The 24,444-nt window shown below is 46.1% G+C and overlaps 1 protein-coding gene across 1 annotated transcript in view; it reads left to right on the forward strand.

Annotated features, from left to right (window-relative positions):
• The first annotated feature begins 480 nt into the window (after positions 1-480).
• Positions 481-24,444, forward strand: part of LOC147737100 (uncharacterized) — a 143,102-nt gene continuing 119,138 nt past the window's right edge. The window contains 1 exon segment of the mRNA XM_086922841.1: positions 481-612. Within this exon segment, the coding sequence (XP_086778967.1) occupies positions 481-612 (132 nt within the window).

The raw sequence follows: 24,444 nt of genomic DNA on the forward strand, positions 1-24,444 counted from the left end.
TTTTTAATTTGTCGATTTGTTTTATATAAATTATGTGTTCTTTTAATTCTGCGTTTTAGCCAAATATTAGCTTGTCTTTCTTAATATGATGTAATAATTGTTAAAAGACTACGTATGGATTGATTGCTGTTTAATTCCATATATACTGACTTACTCCTTAACTGCCACGTTGGGGTCTCAGTTTTTATTGCGTACAAATGGCTTACCAAAAGCAGCTTGACTAGCGTTGCCACAGACTAGTGGCATGATTTTTGTAGGAATAAAAAAAGATACATCGTTTCGCGGATCTTCGCAAGCCTGATGCAAGCAATTGTGATCCATTTCTGCGAGGCGGGGACGGGGTGCAGGAGCGGTTGGGGTGGAACAAGAGGCAGCACCAGTGCCCTTTCCACCCCTCTCACAAATGCATTCATTTCTCGGGATTAAATTGCTCTTTGGTGGTATGAAATCTCCCCGCGCACCAATCCCGCCAGGTCGGGAATGGCGACCCTGCTCGTAGCAGAGCTGGAGCCAGATATTCGCTGCAGAACGCTTACGCCCGGCTGCCCGTCAGAAGCCATCTTGCTGCGAATCTCTCACACGGCCGGGAGTGCAGCTTGTGGAACTGATGAGGTGAGCAGCACTGCACAGCCGCGCGCTGCTGCTAATCACGGGACTGAAGAAACACATACATCATCTGCCACATAGGTTGGCATTTCAAGTAAAAAACCTTCACATTGTGTAAGATGTTGGACAAATGATGACCATATGCATGTTTGTCTCTCTGCAGATGGCTCGGCCTCCTCGATTGGGGAAAAGCTGAGTTAGCCTTTTCTCCCCCTCTCTCTCTCTCTCCACAGACACAGTTTAATATCGGTGACACAGTTTATGTCCTCTGCAAAAACAATAATGGAGAGTAAGGTGACATAAATTATTTGCAAATCCTTTGACATATGCAGGGCATTGTCCTTGCAATAATCACCCGCAGTCTGTCAGTTTAAGATATGAACCGTGCCACAGCCGCTTTGTGTCATTGTGCTCAGCTTTCACATGCTGTATTTTCACAGATTTGTCCTTTTGAGAACTGCTGCAGCACAAATCAAATTGCATTATGTTTAGTCATATGCGGTGCACATGACCAAGAGAAAAAAACAAAGCAAAGGAAACTGCAAGCAGACGAACCTAAACAAGCACAGACAGAGGAATGCGGATTAAATAAGAAAGTACGGCTGGCCACAGGCCAGCCATGAATAATTAGGGGAGGAGAAGCCGCACAGCACACGCTGGGAGAAGACGTTTGATGTGCTGTGCGGGCGTGAAAAAATGCAATTAGGAGGGAGGGAGGGAGGCTGATGCGCGTGCTTGTTTGGTCACGTGATTCACGTGAACTCAAAGAAAACCGCACGAACGAAACCCTTGGTTTCACGAGTATTTTGAGCACTTGAATTCTCGCTCCGCTCAATGCGCTTGCGCCCATTGATAGGTTGCGAGACCTAAAAACAGTTACTTAACAAACGCAAACGCAGTCATGCATGTAAACAAATGCAAATGCACAAAACAATCAAATACAGAAAGACAAACACACAAAGGTACACACGTAGGAACACCAACCCTCATTTATGCACACACACGAAAACATTCAGATGCAGGACAGGCACATGTGCAAACACACTATAATTCAAACCACGTAAAACCATTACGGTCTACAGTGTGCACATATGTGCTCCAACCTTCACACTACCAATTAAGAAAGAAGTGCACTTGACAAGTTTGCCGTATTCAACAGTAGACCGTAGCTCAGATTGACTTCCAAATTTATAAAGTCGCAGGTTTATGAATGGTGCAGATTGTATGCAAATGCGTACACTGAAAAACATGTTACATATTGTGACGATGCACATAATGATGACAGCGTTTCACCAATGTACAATATTTACACCCCTCCTCCCCCACGAGTTAGATTCCCACCACCAGGAAACATTTCCATAATATATACTCAGAAAAGCACATAAACCTGCAGTTGAATGCAGAGTTTGTATAGTTACAGAACCAGTAACCAGGAAACAGCTTCCGGAATCGTCCCTGCACGAGGCCATGCTGTGGACATCCCCAGGGTAGAGCTTAAATGCAATTCAACACCCCCCTCACTCTACAACCAGTCCCTGTGCCTAGTTCAAACCTTCATCGATACTGAAAAGAAATATCAAATGAAGGGGTTTTATGGCATAAAAATGATCTCTTTTTACACAATTACTGTCGCAGGGTGAGTAGGACACGGGAAACTCCTCCTCCCCCCCCCCCCCACACAACACACTCCAGCCAAACGGTCTACTAATTGATCCTGTAATTCAGGGAATTGTACCCAACTCTGAAGAATTCTACCTAGGCAGCTATCAAAGTCAGTGTCTGATAGAAAAAGAAAGTGTCCTGCCTCTGGTTATAAGGAGAGTCACCCTTGTGCACACAGAACATAGACAATTCACTTGATAACATCAAGTAGAGTCATAAGTGGAGACCGGCGTGTTCTCTACCTTTTTAGGTCTCGGCGTCAACGCGCGGAAGCGCGTCTCCGCCGGAGATCTTTTGTCAGGGACTGTGCTTCCCAGGAGACAGCCTCTGGCACGCGCATTGCCTCTTCAAGGAGGCGATTTCCGCTGGCCACGCGCTCGCGAACGCGCTCAGCTGCTGTCTCCTGGGAAGCAGCAACACCACACGCGCATGCGCAGAAACAGCGACAGACACACACACGAGCGCTCATGCACGCATGCACCCACACATACAGCGAACCCACCCCCGCCGTTGCATGCATACACACACACACACGTGCACCGAGCATCCCCCCCACCCCTCTGTTGTCGCACCCCACCCCTCCCCTCCGCCGTCTCACCCCGCCCCCCACCCCTCCCCTCCGCCGTCACACACACACACGCAGACATACAGGCATTCTCTCCCCCCCCTGCCCCGCTCACCGGTCAAAGGCCCTCCGGACACGCAGACATACAGGCATTCTCTCCCCCCCCCCCCCCCCCCCCCCCGCCCCGCTCCGCTCACCGGTCAAAGGCCCTTCGGACTTGTGCAGCCTCCGACCGCGGGGCTCTCCCTCGGTGCTCCTCCAGGCACTCCGTGGGCGCGGGCTTCACAAAACGGAAGTCCCGCCCCACGATAGGTTTCGTTTTGTCAGTCCCGCCCCACGATAGGTTTCGCATGCAGCTCGTCTGTCTGCTGATAACGTGAACGCACACGCATTTCAAAGTTCTGAATGGCAAAGACGATATCAGACAAGGAAGAGTTTCACTGACACAGAGCTCTAAAGTGTTCCCTGATCCATAAGTAAGTATATAATCCTTTCGGGATATTCGCGGTGGACTATGGAGCTTGTAGTTGTTCTCTTTCTCCCACGATAAACTCAAAGCTACGAACACGAGGATATACATATATTAGTAGTAGAAAGCTATATTATATATTAAACCTGACTGGCATTGCCCTGGAAGACTTGAGAGTTCTGCTATTATGCCGATTGCCCATGGGTGAACCGTGCCTTCTCCTCAGGACTTGTTGTGACACCGACTCGCCTAACATATCGGTCGGAGAGGTCATCGGAACAGCCCCGTATTGGTCAGTTTCGTTCCCAACTCCCGGAGCTCCCAGCAAAGAGACCTGCACTAGAGTCACCGACACATCGCCTCATCGGCGCAACATATTGCTTTGCCAATGCTGTTTTCCATGACAATGTTTCTGTAGTTTTTTAAAAAAAAATACATAGCTTATTGCTGTTGTGTAGTGCCTAATGCATTCTGCACTGCAGACCATATTGTTTTGGGGTTCGGACTTCCAAACTTTCGAGGTGCTCGTGCTGTGGAGACTCTTTGCAGAGCTGGTGTTATGAACCTAAGAGCAGACCACCCTTTATACTGTGAACAATTTACAATCTAAAAATGCACACATTGGGTTTGTGAGAAGCGGGTGTTTGCCATCTTTTCAGCGTTTCCACCAGCTCAGAGCAGGCGATACCTGTTAATCTACTCTAACTCTTCACCAAAGGTACTAACGAAAGCCAAAGCCTTTTATTTGTCTTTTTGTATTTTGCTGGGCATGCGAATCGGAATGGCTCAGTTAGGGTTTATGTAAAAAGTATGGGGGAATTTAGCAGTAGATGATAACAAAACTAGTATGTAAGGCAGGGCCGGCATTTCCATAAAGCAAGGTAAGGAAGCAGATGTAGGGTGCTACACCAGACAGCGCTAAATCACAAGATCAACACATTGCTTTTTTATTAAGTGACAATGATTGCTGCAACAACAAATTGCTATTTTGTGTGCAACAAAGACAATCCTACAACTGGTTCTGGCTTAGGGAGGTGGACAAGCTTTTGGTAAACATGTATACATATTACATGAGGTGCAATATATTAACGTCCAGGAGTGATAAATGCACATGAAGTCAACTTCACAGGGTTGTAAGTGCTTGATGATCATTTTGACAATGTGCTGTAGGACGTTGCAGATCTTTAGTTGGCAGGGCGAGAACAACAATCCAGAGCAGCCCTGAGAGACGTCATAGCAGCTTCGGATTGCACTTAGCACACTAAAGCTTCAATAGCAGGGAATGCTGGATACATTGGGTTTAAATGGTGCATTTCACAGCAATTTTCCAAATATTTGCTTTACAAAGCTGGTTATAAATGGTTCTCATCAGTATTCCCAAATGTGAACTAAAGAACATTAGTTTAAGGTTTAGCAAAGTATGCGGGAGCAATTTTTCTCCATGACAGCAGATCATGTATGCACCTTTTAGAAGACTGATTTCTCAGTCCAAAACGCTGGGGGCACAGCAGGCAAATGTGTGTGCAAAAAGAGAAGCACTGCTAATCTGATGCAGTGTGCACCACCTACAAATGCACGCTGAAAATCATGTCACATTTTCATACAGTACTAGGAAATAATGGCCAGCACTTTTCCTGAGCCATTACATATTCCATCACCATTTTTGTACCAGAAATTAAAATATCACAAGAATCAATCCCACTACAAGCCATGTTGCTGCTATTGCTTATCGCGAGTTGAGTGCAAGCTGCACTCACTTCGGCACGTGAATAGGGAGGGGGCATGTAGGGAAAATGTTTGCCAGCAACATTGGGCAAAGTTGGAAAATTCATTTCAACGGCACCAGCTTAAGTTATCCGGCATCATCCTAAGGGAAAACACTGTGCCCTGCCTGCTGCAAACCTGGATCTCCTGTTGTAAATATCTCATGGGCAGAAATTCCGGCACCAGGAAAGCTTTGCTTGATGGCAACTGTGAGGGGGTGCAGGGGATCAGCATGGAGCCTGGAAAAAAATGGCACAGTAGAAAGCTTGGATGGTGGATCTCCTGTGTGTGTGTGTGTGTGGGGGGGGGGAGGGGCTGTGTGTGTGTCTAGCTTTTTTTTGTAGGTGGCTGTGTGTGTGGGTGGCTCTATGTGAATGACTGTGTGGGTGGCTCTGTCTGAATGACTGCGTGAGTGGCTCTGTCTGTGTGTGCGCGGGTGGCTCTGTCTGTGTGTGTCCGGGTGGCTCTGTCTGTGTGTGCGCGGGTGGCTCTGTCTGTGTGTGTGTCTCTGTCTATGTGTGTGTGCGTGGCTCTGTCTATGTGTGTGTGCACGGCTCTGTCTATGTGTGTGTGCACGGCTCTGTCTCTGTGTGTGTGTGTGTGCGCGGCTCTGTCTGTGTGTGTGTGTGTGTGTGTGCGCGGCTCTGTCTGTGTGTGTGCGCTGCTCTGTCTATGTGTGTGTGGCTCTGTGTGCTCGAATACTCTCTACTACTCTCTAATGCTCACCTATTGCCATTGTAAATAACAATGCCATTTATTTATGTTTAAAAAAATGTAAAAAAAAAAAATGTCATGAGCAATGCCAATAGCTCTACCTTTAATAATGCCAAGACCGTTGCATTGTAAATGCTTGTTGTTTTTTTTCTGATCCAGAGTTGAAGAGGACAAAAGAGGAATACCTGGGAGACAGCATAGGTTTTTAAATCCCTTGCCAATCCCCCAGATGAGACACCACCCAGACAGAAATGACACTTTCCATAAGGTGATAGGGCTATTTAGGAATGGCTTGATGACCTATGGGGCTTGGGGGAATGCAGACTCCCTGCGCTCTGGATCCACTTCAGCTCTTTAACAGCAACCCTCTGCTCTCGCCATACATTCAGGAATGCAGACAAAGGCTTTCTACCCACACCCGGGGCACAATGGTCAGTTTTTGTGTCAGAGCGGCAAAAAAACTACCTACAGAAAAAGTTACATAGTGTTCCCCTTAATGGGTTGCCAGGGTGCACTGTCTCCCAAAACCTTACGCAAGGGAGTTCATAGTATTGTAATTGCATTTATATAGCACTTACTACCCCTGACGAGGCGTCAAATCGCTTTTTTGGTGCGTAGCATGCTACTCTGGAACCCAAGAAGGATTAGTGTTGAATTAGTATAGTGAAATATGAAAATAAATTGAGTGGTGGATAGGTTAGTCAGTTATTTGGATTCAGAAGGATAGCGGAGGGATAGAAGAGGAAAAAAGGTTTGCAATTATATAGCGCTTGTTACCCCTGCAGGGATGCACACGTGGGCAGTAGAACATCCCAGGGAGAAATACAGCTCTCTCCCACGAGGTTAGGACTGGAGCTGTGCTTCCGTAGAGATGCAATTGCAAACAAAACAGGTGATGGACAGAATGTGGATCAATCTCACACATTCACCCCAGTCCAAAGATCTGGGCCCAAATCCATCGTTTTTTTGCACTCCACACCACCCTGGGTTAGACAATGGCGATATGCAAATCAGCTCTGACTCTGTGCCCCATGGGAACAGTCCAGTCCAAACTACAAAAGCCATGTCCTTCCCGGAACGGAATCAAGCATCCGAGGACCGGAGCGGTTTCGAGGTAACACCTCTCATCAGCCCGGCTAGCTTGACTCCAGTGGTGTGGAGTGCCTGGGACCCACGTCTGAGCATCCCCAGCGCACTAATGGCGGCAATTGCAAACAAAACAGGTGATGGACAGAATGTGGATCAATGTCACACATTCACCCCAGTCCAAAGATCTGGGCTCAAATCCATCGTTTTTTTGCACTCCACACCACCCTGGGTTAGACAATGGCGATATGCAAATCAGCTCTGACTCTGTGCCCCATGGGAACAGTCCAGTCCGAACTACAAAAGCCATGTCCTTCCCGGAACGGAATCAAGCATCCGAGGACTGGACCGGTTTCGAGGTAACACCTCTCATCAGCCTGGCTAGCTTGACTCCAGTGGTGTGGAGTGCCTGGGACCCACGTCTGAGCATCCCCAGCGCACTAATGGCGGCAATTGCAAACAAAACAGGTGATGGACAGAATGTGGATCAATGTCACACATTCACCCCAGTCCAAAGATCTGGGCTCAAATCCATCGTTTTTTTGCACTCCACACCACCCTGGGTTAGACAATGGCGATATGCAAATCAGCTCTGACCCTGTGCCCCATGGGAACAGTCCAGTCCGAACTACAAAAGCCATGTCCTTCCCGGAACGGAATCAAGCATCCGAGGACTGGACCGGTTTCGAGGTAACACCTCTCATCAGCCTGGCTAGCTTGACTCCAGTGGTGTGGAGTGCCTGGGACCCACGTCTGAGCATCCCCAGCGCACTTATGGCGGCAATTGCAAACAAAACAGGTGATGGACAGAATGTGGATCGATGTCACACATTCACCCCAGTCCAAAGATCTGGGCCCAAATCCACCGTTTTTTTGCACTCCACACCACCCTGGGTTAGACAATGGCGATATGCAAATCAGCTCTGACCCTGTGCCCCATGGGAACAGTCCAGTCCGAACTACAAAAGCCATGTCCTTCCCGGAACGGAATCAAGTATCCGAGGACTGGACCGGTTTCGAGGTAACACCTCTCATCAGCCTGGCTAGCTTGACTCTAGTGGTGTGGAGTGCCTGGGACCCACGTCTGAGCATCCCCAGCGCACTTATGGCGGCAATTGCAAACAAAACAGATGATGGACAGAATGTGGATCAATGTCACACATTCACCCCAGTCCAAAGATCTGGGCCCAAATCCATCGTTTTTTTGCACTCCACACCACCCTGGGTTAGACAATGGCGATATGCAAATCAGCTCTGACCCTGTGCCCCATGGGAACAGTCCAGTCCGAACTACAAAAGCCATGTCCTTCCCGGAACGGAATCAAGCATCCGAGGACCGGACCGGTTTCGAGGTAACACCTCTCATCAGCCCCGGTAGCTTGACTCCAGTGGTGTGGAGTGCCTGGGACCCACGTCTGAGCATCCCCAGCGCATCCCCTGTTACCTCGAAACCGGTCCGGTCCTCGGATGCTTGATTCCGGTCTGGGAAAGATATGGCTGTTGTAGTTCGGACTGGACTGTTCCCATGGGGCACAGGGTCAGAGCTGATTTGCATAAAGCCATTATCTGACCCAGGGTGGTGTGGAGTGCAAAAAACGATGGATTTAGGCCCAGATCCTTGTACTGGGGTGAATGTAAGACATTGATCTACATTCTGTCCATCAAATTGTTTTTTGTAATTTTCTCCCTGAGTGTACTGGGGTAGCTCAGACGTGGGTCCCAGAGCCTCCACACCACTGGAGTCAAGCTAGCCGGGCTGATGAGAGGTGTTACCTCGAAACCGGTCCGGTCCTCGGATGCTTGATTCCGGTCTGGGAAAGATATGGCTGTTGTAGTTCGGACTGGACTGTTCCCATGGGGCACAGGGTCAGAGCTGATTTGCATAAAGCCATTATCTGACCCAGGGTGGTGTGGAGTGCTAAAAACGAAGGATTTAGGCCCAGATCCTTGTACTTGGGTGAATGTAAGACATTGATCTACATTCTGTCCATCAAATTGTTTTTTGTAATTTTCTCCCTGAGTGTACTGGGGTAGCTCAGACGTGGGTCCCAGAGCCTCCACGCCACTGGAGTCAAGCTAGTTGGGCTGATGAGAGGTGTTACCTCAAAACCGGTCCGGTCCTCGGATGCTTGATTCCGGTCTGGGAAAGATATGGCTGTTGTAGTTCGGACTGGACTGTTCCCATGGGGCACAGGGTCAGAGCTGATTTGCATAAAGCCATTATCTGACCCAGGATGGTGTGGAGTGCAAAAAACGATGGATTTAGGCCCAGATCCTTGTACTGGAGTGAATGTAAGACATTGATCTACATTCTGTCCATCAAATTGTTTTTTGTAATTTTCTCCGTAGAGATGCAGACACTTTAAACAGGCCTATTTCAAAGTGGAATACTCTGCTAAAACAGTTTCCGTTGGTTTTAGGCTGAAAATGAATGATTATTTGTAAAATAAAGTGCCGCAAAAATGCCGCTAAATTTCAATATTTGTGCCGCTAAATTTCCATTTTTGTGCCGCTAAATTTGCTAATCCATGCCGCTATATCCTGGGGGGTCTGTAGTGATTATAACAATACACTTGCTCCTAATCCGATGAACCTTCTAAATATTCATGATTTGTGAATTTTGCAAACATTTCTACATCTGACATCATATTATTAACAGTCTCGAAGTCCCAATCATCAGAAAGGATACTAGATGAAACAAAGTCACTCAAGGAAATCTTGAACTGGTGTGGAATCTTCAACAGCTCCGACGGGCCAAAAATGTCATAATCAGTTCTGTCCCAAGCTAGTAACTCCTGAAAGCCACCTAGATGATCCCGGTAAGGTGGGCCATGGAGACAGGGTAGCAAAGTCTCAGATAAATACCGACTCTGATACCGACACAGGCAATCAGCTTTCCACTAAAAATCCATGTAGCCTAGTCCCTATCTCTGAAGACCTCGCACAGGGCCCTCACCACCTACAGATGGAGGACTCATCTGTTGGAGCACCCTTAGCAGTATTATCAGTGGAAATCAAAAGCAGGTTTGAAATATCAGAGTCATATCAGTTGGAGATAAAGAAGGCCTGTGAGGTAATGGAAAGAAAGATAGATGACCTCAGTAGCGGAACTACAGCATGAGAGGAGGAGGTCATAGAGCTTAGGGAAACCGTACAGGCAAACTGCGCTGAAATAGACAAACTAAGGACTGCAGAGAGAGAGAATTTGGACAGGGTGGAAAGGTTTGAAAATTTCCAGAGACAAAATAATTTGAAAATCCTAAAAGTACCTGAAGGCAGAGAGGGTGATGATATTAAATCATATATAGTAAAACTGATTAAGAATAAGCTTCAGATAGAGGAGTCAGAAGAGGACATAGCAAAAGATTGGATCAGATGTTTCTGCTACCACCTCAAATAGGCAGTGGGAGATGGGACAAAGGATCGATAGGCTGTACAGCTGAGATTTTCAGCTTTTTTAAAGGTTATGTTAAATAACAAGATCCACATCTTCCATTCTGTAGAAACGTTGGGCAATTTTATTAAAAACTTACAACCATGGGGCTAGACCTCTCTCCTGAATTGTATCACATTATTACTACACTACTACATTATAACTACACTATTGTGATAGGGCGTAAAATCCTTTGATCTTATCCTAAGGGTATGAATTTTGCAAGCTTAATAAAAAGGTAATGGCAAAATTCATGTAGATATAATTTTTTAACACCTTATATCTACTTTCAAATATCACGTCCGCTCTGGGGGGACACCCATATGGCCTTGGTTCATGAAGAAATAGGGGAGGGTTTCCCATGGGGAGTGGGGTATTGGGAGAGCACAGGATGGGGAGCAGTGGGATAAAAGACAAAAAAAGATCCTCTATTGCCTCTATAAAGTTTTTAGTATTGATTAGGTGTTTGGAATTTTGGTGCTGGTTCTTTGATCCCCTAGAAAGATGGGTGAGAAGGGAGGGAAAGCAATAAAAATTAAAATCCTGTCTTGGAATGTCAATGGTCTTAGAGTCAAGCGAGGCAGGACAAAATTCTACAGTACCTGAAGGATTGTTCAGCCCAGATGATCATTGTGCAGGAAACCCACCTATCAAAGGAGGAGGCCTTGGAACTTTTCAGGGCCCAAAACTGGATCTCTTAGGTAGCTTGCACATCCCATACGACTGTAACAAAGGGGGTGGTGATTTTAGTAAAGAGAGGGGCACATGTGGTTCTTAGGGCACAGATTTGTGACAAAGCTGGAAGGTGGCTAATCGTTAAAGCTAAGATCTTGGGGCAGGCCTTTACTCTAGCGGGATATTATGGTCCAAACAAAGATGATGTCCCTCCTTTAGGAGATTTGCTAGCAGAATTAATAGAATCTCCGGATCCAATCATTATGTCAGGGGACTTTAATGCTGTTGTAGATCATTCCCTAGATAGAACTTCACGCAGCAGAGCATGCGTCAATCCAAAGATGTCCACATTTATCAAGCAAATTATGGCTCAGCTGGGGCTTTGTGACATCTGGAGACAGAAGGTAGGGAAAATAAAAGGCTTTACCTTTTATAATAAAAAATAATGCACCAGTCGAAGATTGACTACCTCTTATCAACAGTAATCTGGTAGATTGGATCCAGAAGGTTGAGCATGTGGGAGTTCATCTGTCGGATCACTTAGCTGTGGTCCTACATTTGAAGTCACAGGAGAGAATCCCCCACTCCAGATGGACTCTAGACTGCACAATTCGGCAAGAAGAATAAGTTATGGCAGCACTATCTAGGGAGACAGAAGAGTTTTTCCATCTCAATCACGGGTCAGCAGCACACAGAATAATTTGGGATGCTTATAAAGCCTTTCTGAGGGGTAGATTAGGGGCTTTGGCAGCTGAAAAAAGACGCAGTTACTACAAAGAGGTGTCAACAGTTGAGGTACAGGTTCTGGCCCTAGAGAAAGATCTGACTGATCCCACGATAGACGAAGAAGCCCGGGAAAGTCTGCTTCAAAAAGTGCAATAAGCAAAAGGTAAGATGGCAGTAATCCTACAAGAAAGGGTGAGGAAGAAATAGGACGCCAGTAAATTGGCTCATTTCGAATATAGTGAACGCTGCAGTAAGCTGCTGGCCTGGAAGGTCAAAAAGGAGCAGGTGAGAAGCAGTATGGACCAGGTTAAATGTGAACAAACTGGCGACCCTATTAGTGACAATAAGAAGCTTGAGCATGTTTTTCACAGCTATTACAGCAGGGTATGCCAAGAAGATCTAAAACCCACCCAAGATGAGGTCGAAGCTTGGTCGGGACAGGGCTCAAGTAGCACCCTCACAGCAGAGAAGAGCAGGCAGTTGAATCAGGAGATTGGGGAAGGGGAAATAAGACAAGGTAAGAAAGGAAAAGCCCCTGGTCCCGATGGCATGCCTCTTGAGGTATACAAAGTACTGGCTAGTGTACTAAACCTATCTTTGTAGAATTCTTTAATGAGTTCTTTTTCAAGGGGGCTAACAGACCAGTCTCATGGGATGAGGCTAACATCTCTCTAATCCTGAAGCCAGGCAAATGCCCAAACAATTGTGATTCGTATCGGCCAATATCTTTGCTGAACTGCGATTATAAGATCTTAGCAAAGATATTGGCCGACAGGTTAAATGGACAAAGTTGTCATGTTTATGCGGTTGTCAGAAACTAATCCCTTCTTGGTCATTCGAGAAAGTTTCTAGTGACCTCTGAGTTAGCTAGCACACACAAGTAATTAAGTTTAATGTACTCAATAAAGACATCCTGACCTCAGTCCTATGTCAAAACTATAGTGTATATTATTCCAATGCGCAGAGCCTATTAGGGATACAGGAACTACACTACAAAGACTGCTGTGTGCAGACCCGATAGCTGCTAGCACCCTGGAGTATGTATGTATAAATCAGATTATGTTGGAAGTAACCTGCAATACAGTGGAATGCAGCACCCTGCCAACCATTAGGATTTCCCATAGTATTTTATTTCCTGGCACATTAATGGTGATAGTCTTTTAACTGGCAGAAGAACAACACTGACCATACATTTCCTGGCACCGTCTTTAAAATGACGTACACATTAGGAATGGCATTTCGTTCTGCTGGAATAATAACGCAAGTTATCTTGTACTCTGCGATGATGTTACATAGCTTGTTGCCTGCAATGCATTCCATGTTTCATTCAAACATGCTTTCTACAGGGCACATACATGATTTGCTGCTGTAGAGAAATAATGCTCCTGTGTACTGTGGCAGACTCAGAAATATTGAAATACTTCACGAGTTCTCTTTCAGCACTTCATAGTAAAACCTTTCAATTTTTTAATCAATCATTTGGCAGGAACATAACTTAGTACCATTAAAATAGTTGTGATGGGGAACATTCATGTGGTGTTAGGACTGGCTCGACCAGAGTGCTTGCTGACTTGGAGGAGTATGGAGTTGACTACTTTGCCTGGTCCGGTGTGGAACCAAGCCAGCAATGCTATGCTGCAGGCTCATTTGCCCTGATAGCTAGTCAACAGTATGAGGAGGAGGAGGGGAAGAGCTGGCTAAGTGTGCCATGAGGCTGGCATTTCAGTACATCCCTGAGAAGTGAGCTTTGAGTCAATGTAGTGTTCCTCTTATACCACGTGCAATTCACCCTCCAAAGACTGAATAATTCCTTGGTGTGAAGGACGGCTGATTCTATTAGGGTGCTTGATAGTTTTCCAGAAACTCATGTTCTTGAATGTTCATGTTTGTCTATTTTTTTTTCTCTACGATTTGACTTTTTCCAAAATTGAAAAAAAAATTTGGACCACAAAGTAATCTGCTTAAAGTAGAATTATTCATAGAGAACAAGAATTCTTTGAATTGCTTCCAAGAGACAATATTTTAACTTGTCCTTAAACCGAAACAGTTTATATATTCTGCTATGAAAGGGTCTCGACCCTTTCTTCTGTATTTGAGCCATTTTTCATGAAATGTCATTCAGTGATTCATTCGGTAGCATTGCCAATGTCAAACTATATGCTTTGAATATAACCATTGCCTTTACAAATGCGTACAGTACAAATGCTCATTTTTCGCGTGCAACCATTTCAAGGGCATTTTATGTATTTTTGGTGGGATTGTAAACACATGCCTTAGATATGTTTTAAATGCCTATAATTTAGTAATGTTGAACATATTAAAGTGCAGTGGGTGTTGTATAGCATTTTAGAACCCTAGTGATTCATGCCCATATATAGATATAAATCACCTTGTCCTTATATAGGCATAGAAATCATAACCATAATTAGACTTAGCCTATGCAGTACAAATACAGCATGGCTACTTCCACTAGTTCCGAAAATCCACACAGATTTCTTGGAAAACCCGCCTTCAGCAGTCAGGGACTTCCCCCTGCTTGAATATTGATTTGTCCAAGAACTCATGGAGTTTTAAAAGAACTGCGAGTCTTTGATGACGTTATTATGTCCAACCTTACGTCAAAGTTGGCATCCTTCATGGTGTAAATATGCCCACACTTGCCCTAGCAAACACACAGTGGTTTGGAGCAGTTCGACTATCTACCTACCCGACACAGCTCGCCGCAGCAAGTGCCGAAGGAAGCCAACCTTCCAGCAGACGCACTGAGAGAGACGCAGCAGTGTTTCCAAGCTCCCCTTGTGGGGTGTTGGGAAATAGAGTCCTGAAACCGAGAGATACCAGACTTCCTTCATTTTAAACCAAGGTACGGAGCTGATTAGACCCTAAGAGATCTTGGATAGATTCTTGGCAAAGAATACTAAACCTAGTACTACGATTGTAGCAGTTCATTTCTTCTGCATGAGAAAGAAGACTGTTCAATAAATACCTTTTATTGAAAACGCTCGTCTCTCTATTTCTCTGCGCCTCTGGTGAAACCAAGCATGCACGATTGACTGAGTGAAATATCTATCTATTGTTTCACGACTCTAGTGATACGTTTATCTTGGGGAAACAAAGTTGTCATGTTTATGCGGTTGTCAGAAACAAATCCCTTCTTGTGAATTCGAGAAAGTTTCTAGTGACCTGAGCCAACTGACACTCACAATTAAGTCTAATATATTCGATGGAGACCTAGTCGACCTAAGCCCTACGTCAATTCTATAGTATACATTATTCCAATGGGCAGAGCCTATTGGGAATATAGGAACTACACTACATTGCGCCCAACGTTTGGTAAGGCACTAATTTAACGCTAGATACTAGAGTAACTCAGTCATGCTTTTCACAGAGACCCCTTTTTCACGTAAAATACTCCAACAGATGTCTGGAGTGGGTGAAAGGATAAAATATCCGCCATAACTGAGTAGGACGAAAAATTCTATGTATTAGTTTTGGTTTGTTCAACGTTGAAGGATACAGTGTTACAAAAATATTGTGCACCTTATCTTTGTTTCCTTGAAACTTGCTTTGCAAACTTTCGGTCAACAAAATGAGTGACAACGAAAGGGCTAGAGCTGCAGTAAATGCAGGCCAACCGATTTTAGATACTACAGGCTTTACTGAAGCCGACCCGGATGCCATAATCATCCCCGTAAATGTAAAGAAAGCCATCACTATAAAGCTTATAACAAATGGTGTATCATCAAGAGGTGGTAAGGTAATATTTGTTATAGAGGCACATGAATATCGGCAGACAGAGGTATTCTATTCATGGATTCTGTTTCCCACAGCAAATCCAAAAACACATGAGTTCCACTACTACAAAGTAGAGGAACCACCAGTGTAATACATTCCTTTCGAGGATATTGAAATTCCATTAACATGCCAAGAGCATCAGCTCTGGTTTAAAGGCGCCCTACAACATCAAAATCACATTACCAGGCTCGGTCCACTAGGTAGACCAGGAGCAACTTGGCCGGTACTAGCCAGCTATACACCACATCCCGACATTGAGAAAATGACAGGTCCAGAACTATTAGTTCAGCTAAAACAGTTAATCAAAATATATAGACAATTGGTTCAATATGTCATGCAGACTTTAACAGTCCAACCTGCTATAAGGATTCCACAGCACATCCCACACCAGGGGAACACAAACAAAATTACACCACAGACTATACAATCAGTCATTGGTAAAATACCCACAAAAAGGGAACAAATTCCGTTCTGGTAAGCTCAAAGAATTACTCAAATTGAGGCAGTATTTCCCGATAGTACACCTCATGAGAAACACAGGATTCTAACAATCTGTTTACCAATGGGGATCGCACCATACCTGGAGGAGTGGGACACTTGGGGTACAGTCTTTGCTGCAATCTACACAAAAACACATGGCGTTCCGTCTATGGCAGTGATACCAGACGTCCTGAAACAGATTCAAAATGAATACGGACCAGAACCTGCCTTAAATCTTGGTATGAAATTACTAAAAGATTTCACACAGGTCTCGGCTATATTATTAGCTAAAATTAAAGGTGAAGCAGCATCCGTGGCAGTCTGCCAAAAACTAAAAGAACTTGATATTACTGAGCAACCATATGAACTTGTAAGAATCATTTAAAAAAATCCTATGAAGAGTTAGGCAGAGACAGTTTGGGTGGTAAACCAGTGAAACCTGAACTGACTGTAAATCCTGAAAAAGTCTTTATTAAAAATAATCTCACTAGTCCTAAAAAGAAGTGGGAAAACACTAAACAGACACTTCCTAAAGAGAAGCGTTCTCAGTCCAGAGGTAGGTCTCCTCAAAAGGAGCCCTCTGAAAAGAGGTATAACCTCAGGAACAGGGATAATTTGAGAAAACCTGATAGATATCAAGATAGTGATACACGTTCCTCTCGTACCTTTCACAGAAATCGGAAAGAAAGAAGAGGACGGTCAGAACACAAGGAAGAACGCGTGAAGTCCAAAGACGATCAACACGTTCAGAAAAATAAAACTCAATTCACCGAAAAGAAGGTAGCAGGTATAAAAATCACACATGCCGAGGATCTTGAGGACACAAGTCAAGAACGGGGAGTCGGCTCAGACAATGCTAGACAGTGCAGCAGAAGTCACCATAGCTCGCAAGATCCTGAAGGAAATAAAAGCACTCTTTTGGGAGAAGCCATCTAAGGGTTATGACATTCTTCTAGCTGAAAAAGACTGGCCACCTGAATTTGTCAGGGAGTGCCCACATGGCGAAGAAATCATTATGCCAACCTTCTCAAATCATGTTCTAATTCATAAAAAATACACATATGCCTGCCAGAAAATGGGCTGTTGCCCAGGCTCCAGCATTATATAAAAATCATGTAAGGTGATTTTAACCCATTCCCTCTTCATGTCTGATAGTGATTGCCAATCTTCCGATTGGCTTCCTGTTGCGCCATTACTGTTGAGGCCCAGAATTGAGTGGGTCCTAAATATTTCTACTGCTTAGTCCTCACCATAACTCAAAACCTGGCCTTTCATTGCCTGGTTGGGAGGGTCTAGTTTAGGTGAATAAAATACACCCTCATTTGGAGGGTGACCACTCAAATATAGTGGTGTATAATCCAAATTTGAGGGGGACAGACCAAATCTTACCCACCGAAAATAAGTCCCACGGGGTTTAGCCGTGCAAAGAACTGTATACAAAAAGGAGGAACTTTCGGGCTTTTTCCACTCACGAGGGAGTGGGAGGTCCAGCATAAACGGGGGCCCCGTCACAGTATCCAAGAAGTAGAGTTATGCCGGTCATCTAATTGCAAAATCACAGACGGGCTCCCTAAAAAATTGCCCTTTACTGATGATCTTTTATCCAAAAGCCGTATGGTGAAGTGCAGGTGTGGGGCCAGAATTTTGTAGATGGACAGTGGTGAGTTAAAATAGGATTGGGAGTATCTAGCAAAAATTGGTGTTCATTCCCTGTGTGTTGGCTTCTTTATTTGTCTGAATGCAGAGAACTGTTGTCTGAAGGCCAGTATTAAGGGCTAAATAAAATAACTGGACCCTGCTGTAGCGCCTGGAAGCACCTAGATATGGGTGTGTAGGTGTGACAAGAATCACCTAACCCTCTGATACTTTGTCTCTTTTAAATACCCAAGAAATTATTGGCATACATTCCTGTACCATGTAGAAGCGATACAAAGCTTGCCTTCGAGGGCCCCTTGGAATGACTGAAGGCATGACTGACATAAGTGTACATTGAATGTGTGAATGAGTGTGCCTTACAGCATAAAAGAACCAACTATAGTATCAAGCCTCTTGGGAGGACTTTCGATTTGCTTTTATCACAGTTTATCCCTTAAGCCTTATCGCCTGCTTCTGAGGGCGTTAACAAACAAGATTAACGCCCTGCAAAGGATGTTAACTGCTGTTAAGTGAAAGAGCCAAAGGCGAGGGAATGCAACGAGGGGACAGACAATTAACAAATGTTAATGCCAGACGGCATGTTAAAAACAAGTTTATATCCTTTCTCCATCATCATACCATACCCAGAAAGGCACACTCTTACTTTCCGGTCGATGTCCATGCTTCTCACTCTCACAGGGTCTATAATGCAGACAAATGACAGTATTAGTGGCAGAATTCTAAGCATGCTGATTGGTTGAGCCGATCTCTTCACAGTGATGGCTGAAGAGCATGTGCTGATTGGTTGAGCCGATCTCTTCCCAATGATGGTGATGGCTGAAGAGTGCGTGCACTGTGATCATGCTTCTACGTGCAGGAGAATCGGGGATAAGTTATCAAGTGAAGTACAGGTGTTATTTCAGCTACGTTTTCATTATATGAAATGAAAATATAATTATGTAAAAAGAAGTATATTTGGGGTTTAAATAGGGCAAGCCTGTCTCTGTATCGCCAAGGGAAGGGAGGCTGAGACGTGGGGGGAGGTGAGACTTCACAACTTATGTCTAACACAGCGCCTCATCGGAGCACTTGGCAACTTGTAACCCGGCTCAGCTTCATGGGTAGAGGGGTGCATGCCTCGGTGTTAGTCAGGGTTTGGATAATTCTGTCCCCTACTCACTGCCTTCCAAAGGTGAGCCCTGCCACTGCCGGGGGTCTCTCATGCCCAGGCGCTCTCAGTTCATTGAGTTATTTCAGTAGCCAGAGCATATCTCTACCACATGTAGCGTTCTGTGGTTTTTTCGGAGTCTAGGCGCCATTCACGGTTCTGTATTTGCCTTTAACCAGAGTCATTGTGAGCTGTGGATAAAGCTAGAGTGATCCCTCGCTCTGGTGCCTCAGGAGAGACATAGCATTCTGCCCAGCGCAGAAAAAGGATATTGAGGTGGGCAATCTTTGATTATCTAAAATTATTTGTAGCCCATGTGAGCAAACTCCAGAACTATGCGATTTACTCTTGTCAGATGTTCCAAGAGGTCATCATCCATCAGATATAGGACATCGACACAGGACAATACCTGGTCATTAAAATCTTTTACTAGCTTTGTTACTCTGGCTGAAAACAGCCCGGGCTATTCTCATCAAAATCTAAATTGCGATCTTGGCAGTAGAGCTGAGGAAGAACACCCATTCAAGTAGGCCAGTTTTGGGGACCCCAAAGATCTTTATTCTTCCCCAGAATCAGGACCTTAGTTTTCTCTCCATTGAGTTTGAGAAAATTGGCCTGCATCCAGTATGCAATTTTACTCAACCCCATCTGGAGAGCAGATGTCTCAGACACCCTCTCCATAGAGAGAGAGAAGACTATCAGGGTGTCGTCAGCATAGGAGAACAGGGACAGCCCGCCTCCTCTGCAATGTCAGCCAGAGGTCTGACACTAACGTTAAATAACAAAGGGCTAAGAATGGAGCCATAGGGTTCCCCGCAGGGAGAGGAATGAGTAACAGAACTGGCCGTTGGGGCGAAGACCTGGAACGTTCAGTCGGTGAGAAAAGAGATAAGCTCGTGAGGAATCTATGTTGTATGTTGTGTGCGGAAAATAGTGAAATAAGAATTAACCTGCAATGCAATCTAATCCTACATATACATAAATGAATAGTTTACTACATGTCCTGGTAGAGCCGAACCGCATTTCTGCGTTTTTGTTATACCAGGGTCTTCGCCTTTTCAATAGTGAGAGCTATTTCTGATCTACTGCCTTTATCACGTGGCTTAGCTAAGGGTAGATGAATGCCAAACAACCTAATTGCACACCTAGAACGCCCAGTCCTGCTGCAGTGAGTACATAGCATTTGTAGCACTGGGTTAGGAAAGGTTTACCTGTAGGGCCCCTAAGCCTTTGTAGCACTGTTAGGTTTACCTGCGGGACCCCAAGCATTTATAGTACTGGTAGGAACGGTGTATCTGTGGGGTTCCCAGGAACCCGTTTTGTTCATTTTATTCTTATTAACGAATCACATCTGAGAGGTGAGTGTTTCACTGAGGGTTGTGGTCTCTTTCTCATGCAATGCATGGGATGGCATTGTTCTCTCTAAGTGAGTGTGAAGACAGAAGACTTCTATTATCTGGTGAGTTGCCCTCCTGTTCATTGGCTCCTGTCCAGATCCTGGCCCTGGTTTAACAATTCAAGATTAATGTTCAGTAGTGGCAGTCACAGTATAAGGACTGTGAGCAAGACCTGCTGTATAGTTTTCGCTGTCCTAGGAAATATACCTGCGCTGATTGCAGTGTCCGATTTATTAAAAATTGCACACAGAGTACCCCTTAGAGGGGTCCCGTAAAATCTACCACTCCTTAGTGTGGTCACCGACTGGCCTGAGCCAGCCTGCTACCACCAGAGTGTATTCTGTCCTCGTGGGGAGAGTGCCTGTGCACTTCGAGGTCAATAACAATGCCTTTCCTGGGTGGAGGTGCTCACACCTCCCCCTAGTCAGGAAGAGCCATCTTTGGTAAGGATTTTCAAACGCCTTGCCGCCTTTGTAATGCGACCCCAACCTCTCCTGTTAGAGGGAGCAAGCGATCTTCCTGTCCTCACCCCCTTTTAGGTGCAAGGACAGGTGGGAAACCTTAGATACAACAGAAGGTGTGCCCCCCGCCCCCTCTGTTAACTCCATCCCTCAGGTGCTAGAGGCGAGGTGAAGAACACTTTGTAGTGCCCACCATCTTGAAGATGATGGGACTTATCCAATCAGGGCTAGGACTATGTCCCCTTCCCACAGGAGGTGGGCATGATAGAGGGTGTAGACACCCCAGGAAAGGGGCCCATTAGCCTCTACCTGTCACTCCCTTGTAACATCCTTAAATCAAGATTTTAGGTGTCATCCCCAGACCATGAATTTCAGTTCTTGGCGACCTAAGGGCACTGCAGCCTTCTCTGCTGGTGAGGATCTGTAGAGAACTATTGTCTTGGTCCCAGTCATACTGGCCTGTCTGCATCCCTGGATGATCCAGAACCAAAAGTTAAGTCGTCTTGCAGCCCAGCGACCTCCAGTACCTTGGGAGGACTATCTGCCTTCGATAAAGGGCAATCTAGTTTTATGTAGTGGGATTTGGCCAGGGAGTGTCAGGACAAGCCAAGCTATGCTACTCACTCTATATTTGCAGACTTTGTGTTTTTGGTCTAATCACTCTCACTAATGTGCACCGTACTTTCGGTGTCAACACCATCGATTGAGCACTTGTTCAATAAAAAGAGATTTACAAAGTACCTGTGTCTTGGCAAGATAAGCAGTGTGCTGGTCATTTATTCAATCGAGTCTGTTGTTGAGCTCTGAGTTCAAGCTGCCCTTTAATGTAAACAGGGTCATTGATTTGGCAGTATCAGTATCTGCAGTTAAATTAGACAAAAATGAGTTCTAATTGCCAACTCCCTGACACCCTGAATGACCTCAACCCAATCGCCATCGCCAAGCGGGCCTAGATCCCTCTCCCACACAGCTCTCCGCGTCCCCAAGGCATCCAGAGAATTGTAGATCAACTTCCTATAGATGGTTGAGATTGCTTTTTCGGTCAGGAGATCAATTAGTAGCTGGTCCTCCAGTAGGGGTGCTTCAGGCAACTGCCCCCCTTCCCGGATGTGACTTTGCAGAGCGTGGCCACCTGCAAATGCCAGAACTGTTTTTATTCCCCTAATTTATACTTTTGTTGTAGGATCGTGAAGGACACAAGCGCCTGTCCCCCCACACATCGCCCGGCCGCTCTAAGCTAATCAATCCCCATTTTGTGAGACCTGCAATACTCCAGCTGCACCTAAGAGATCACCATCATACAGTGGAGTCATTTCAGTCAGCTTACCTTCACAGCCTAAATACCTGGTAGCCTCTTTCCACACCTTTACCAATGTTTGGGTATGAGTAGGTAGGGTGCACTCATACTTTCTTCGATACAGCACCAGGGTGGGGTAACCTCTCATGCCCATGGCCAATCTATCTACCCGGTAAGCAGGATACTCACAGTCTGCAAAAACCCAGTTGTTGACTGCCACCAGCTGCGAGGCCCAGTAATACTTGTGAATACTCAGGACCGCCAGTCCATCTTAATAAATTCCCCTCTGCACCTTACTCAGCGCGAAGTGCCACCATCCCACAACAGGAGCCGAAGTTCTCAGACTATCTTTTGAAAAAAAATGTCTGTAGGATCTTAAAGGACATTTATTGCACAATGTACAGGAGACCCTGGAGGGTCATCACTTTAAATAGGGCCACCCAGCCCAGTAAGGAGAGCGGGAGCGCCTGCAATTGTGGGGTATCCCAGCGAAGACGGTCTAATTTCGGGAGTATGTTCCTGTAGGAAGGTACCTCCTGACTATGGTTGCCCCCAACTTTTTGCCCTGTGTTTTAGCTGGTTTTTTGACATAGTCGACCTGGGGCCCTGCCAATCAGGACCCCAGGCCTACTGCTCTCTCTCTAAAATGGATTCCATGTACCTTAGGTACATTTCCAATTGGTACTGGGCCACCTTATCAGACCCTGTAACTCAGGGCATAGGTGTACCCAGGGCCTACCAGGGGCTGAAGCATGTATTATGCCGCTGGCCTCCTAAAGTTGACACAACTGGCTGCATGACAGCTGGGGCAAAGTCGTGTAATCACCCTTTGCTGTAGATATAGTATACCTATATCTAACCCTAAAATGGACACACAGATTCCTATCAGTCACTCCTATGGCAGGCCTTGACAATCCTGAAGGCAGAGTGCTTGGAATCGTGTGAGATGGTGCTCTGGCATGAGCTGAGCCTGTCTGCAGCTTGCGGAACCAAGTCCTAATAGCTGTTCCATGATATCGCATACCATATACTCTTAAGTGCATTATAATCCTCGCGGTTAAATGCTATCTTTGGTATTGCTTTATCAAAACATGTCGAGTAAGGTGTCATACGAATTGGAATACTAACCCCTCGCCAATTCTGGCGACGGGGTTAGCATTCCACCCTTCTAGAGGGACACGACATGTATGTAACTGTGAACCCCGGTTAAAGTTAAACGAAGCCTCAGCTCCACAAAATGGATTTTGCCACCACAGACACGAGTCTGACCCCCTGAAGCTGGGAGTCCTTCCAGCGAGGGGAGCCTGGACAAAGGGTTTCCTGTCAGGGGCGGTGCTAGCACCGTCCCAGACATGGTTTTGTGTATCCTGGGTAGGCAGGGCTTTACAGGAAGGTGACTGCTGAGTGGCACCCCGGTGCTCACTACGCATAGGCCGGTCAGAACCAGTTCCAGGGGCACACCAGCCCCTGGCCTGGGGAAAGTCCGGCATGGCAGAGGGGTGTAACCACCCCCCTCCTAGTCCCACCCATAGGCAGGACCTAGTCACCGGGTCAGCTCCCTTTTTTAGTATAAAGGTGGGAGCGGGCCCCCTGTTCAAATTAGATCATCTTTGGAATCAAGACACGACTTTCTGCGAAAGACATCAAGATTTCCTTCTTCAAGATTCTCCCTTGTGGCTAAGGAGTAGTCACCCTGCATCCGCAGGCACCATCCTAAGAACACTGCGGTCTGCTGCAAGTCCTTCTTCACGAATCCGACGACCCAGCTCGACGAGACCCGGCTTCCCTGGCACCTCTGACCTCTACTCACCTCTACAGCAAAGCTGAGAACTGTGAGTGCGACGAGACCTCGAGGGACCGACGATCGCCAAGACTGCACGACTTCTTTGCAACAAGCCCACCGTGTGCTCCACTGGTGAGTGCTTTGGGGTCCGAGAAGCCCCAACCCTGAGCAGCTCCTGCACCGAAGATCAGCCCTCCAGCATCTCCACGATCTGCGTGGGGCCCTTCTGCTTTTGCGTGCTCACCGCGCTGTGTGGCTACTAGCCGACTGGCTTGTGGCCTTCTTCACGACGCCCGACGACATCACTGCTGCTGGTCTGGTTGCTCCAGACTAGCCCTTGCTTCCTTCTTCAAGAGAGGCACCCCGGACCCTCCTGGTCCACTCCAGACGCCATTTTGAGTCCACCGCGTGGGCTTGAATTTGCCAAGGCTTTGTTGCCCAATCCTGGGTCCAGCGACGCCAACAGCTTCATCCATCGTGGGACAGCTCGCTCCTCCATCCTGGTCGCCGACAACGCCTCCTGGTCCATGAGATCTGCGAACACAGCGTCACCCACTCACCTAGTCGAGGTGGCTACCATCCGGTGCCCTCCTGGTGCCCACTGACTACTGGCTAGTAGTCTCGAACTTGGTCCCCTCTGCTTTCAGGTGTCATCTTCCTTCGATCCAGGCTTGGATCCATCGAACTTTCTTCACTGGTCGCCTGCCAGCAACTTCTTTCTTCCAGGC

The sequence above is a fragment of the Lissotriton vulgaris genome, chromosome 1_1, assembly GCF_964263255.1.
Source record: "Lissotriton vulgaris chromosome 1_1, aLisVul1.2, whole genome shotgun sequence".
In the NCBI taxonomy this organism is placed as follows: Eukaryota; Metazoa; Chordata; class Amphibia; order Caudata; family Salamandridae; genus Lissotriton; species Lissotriton vulgaris.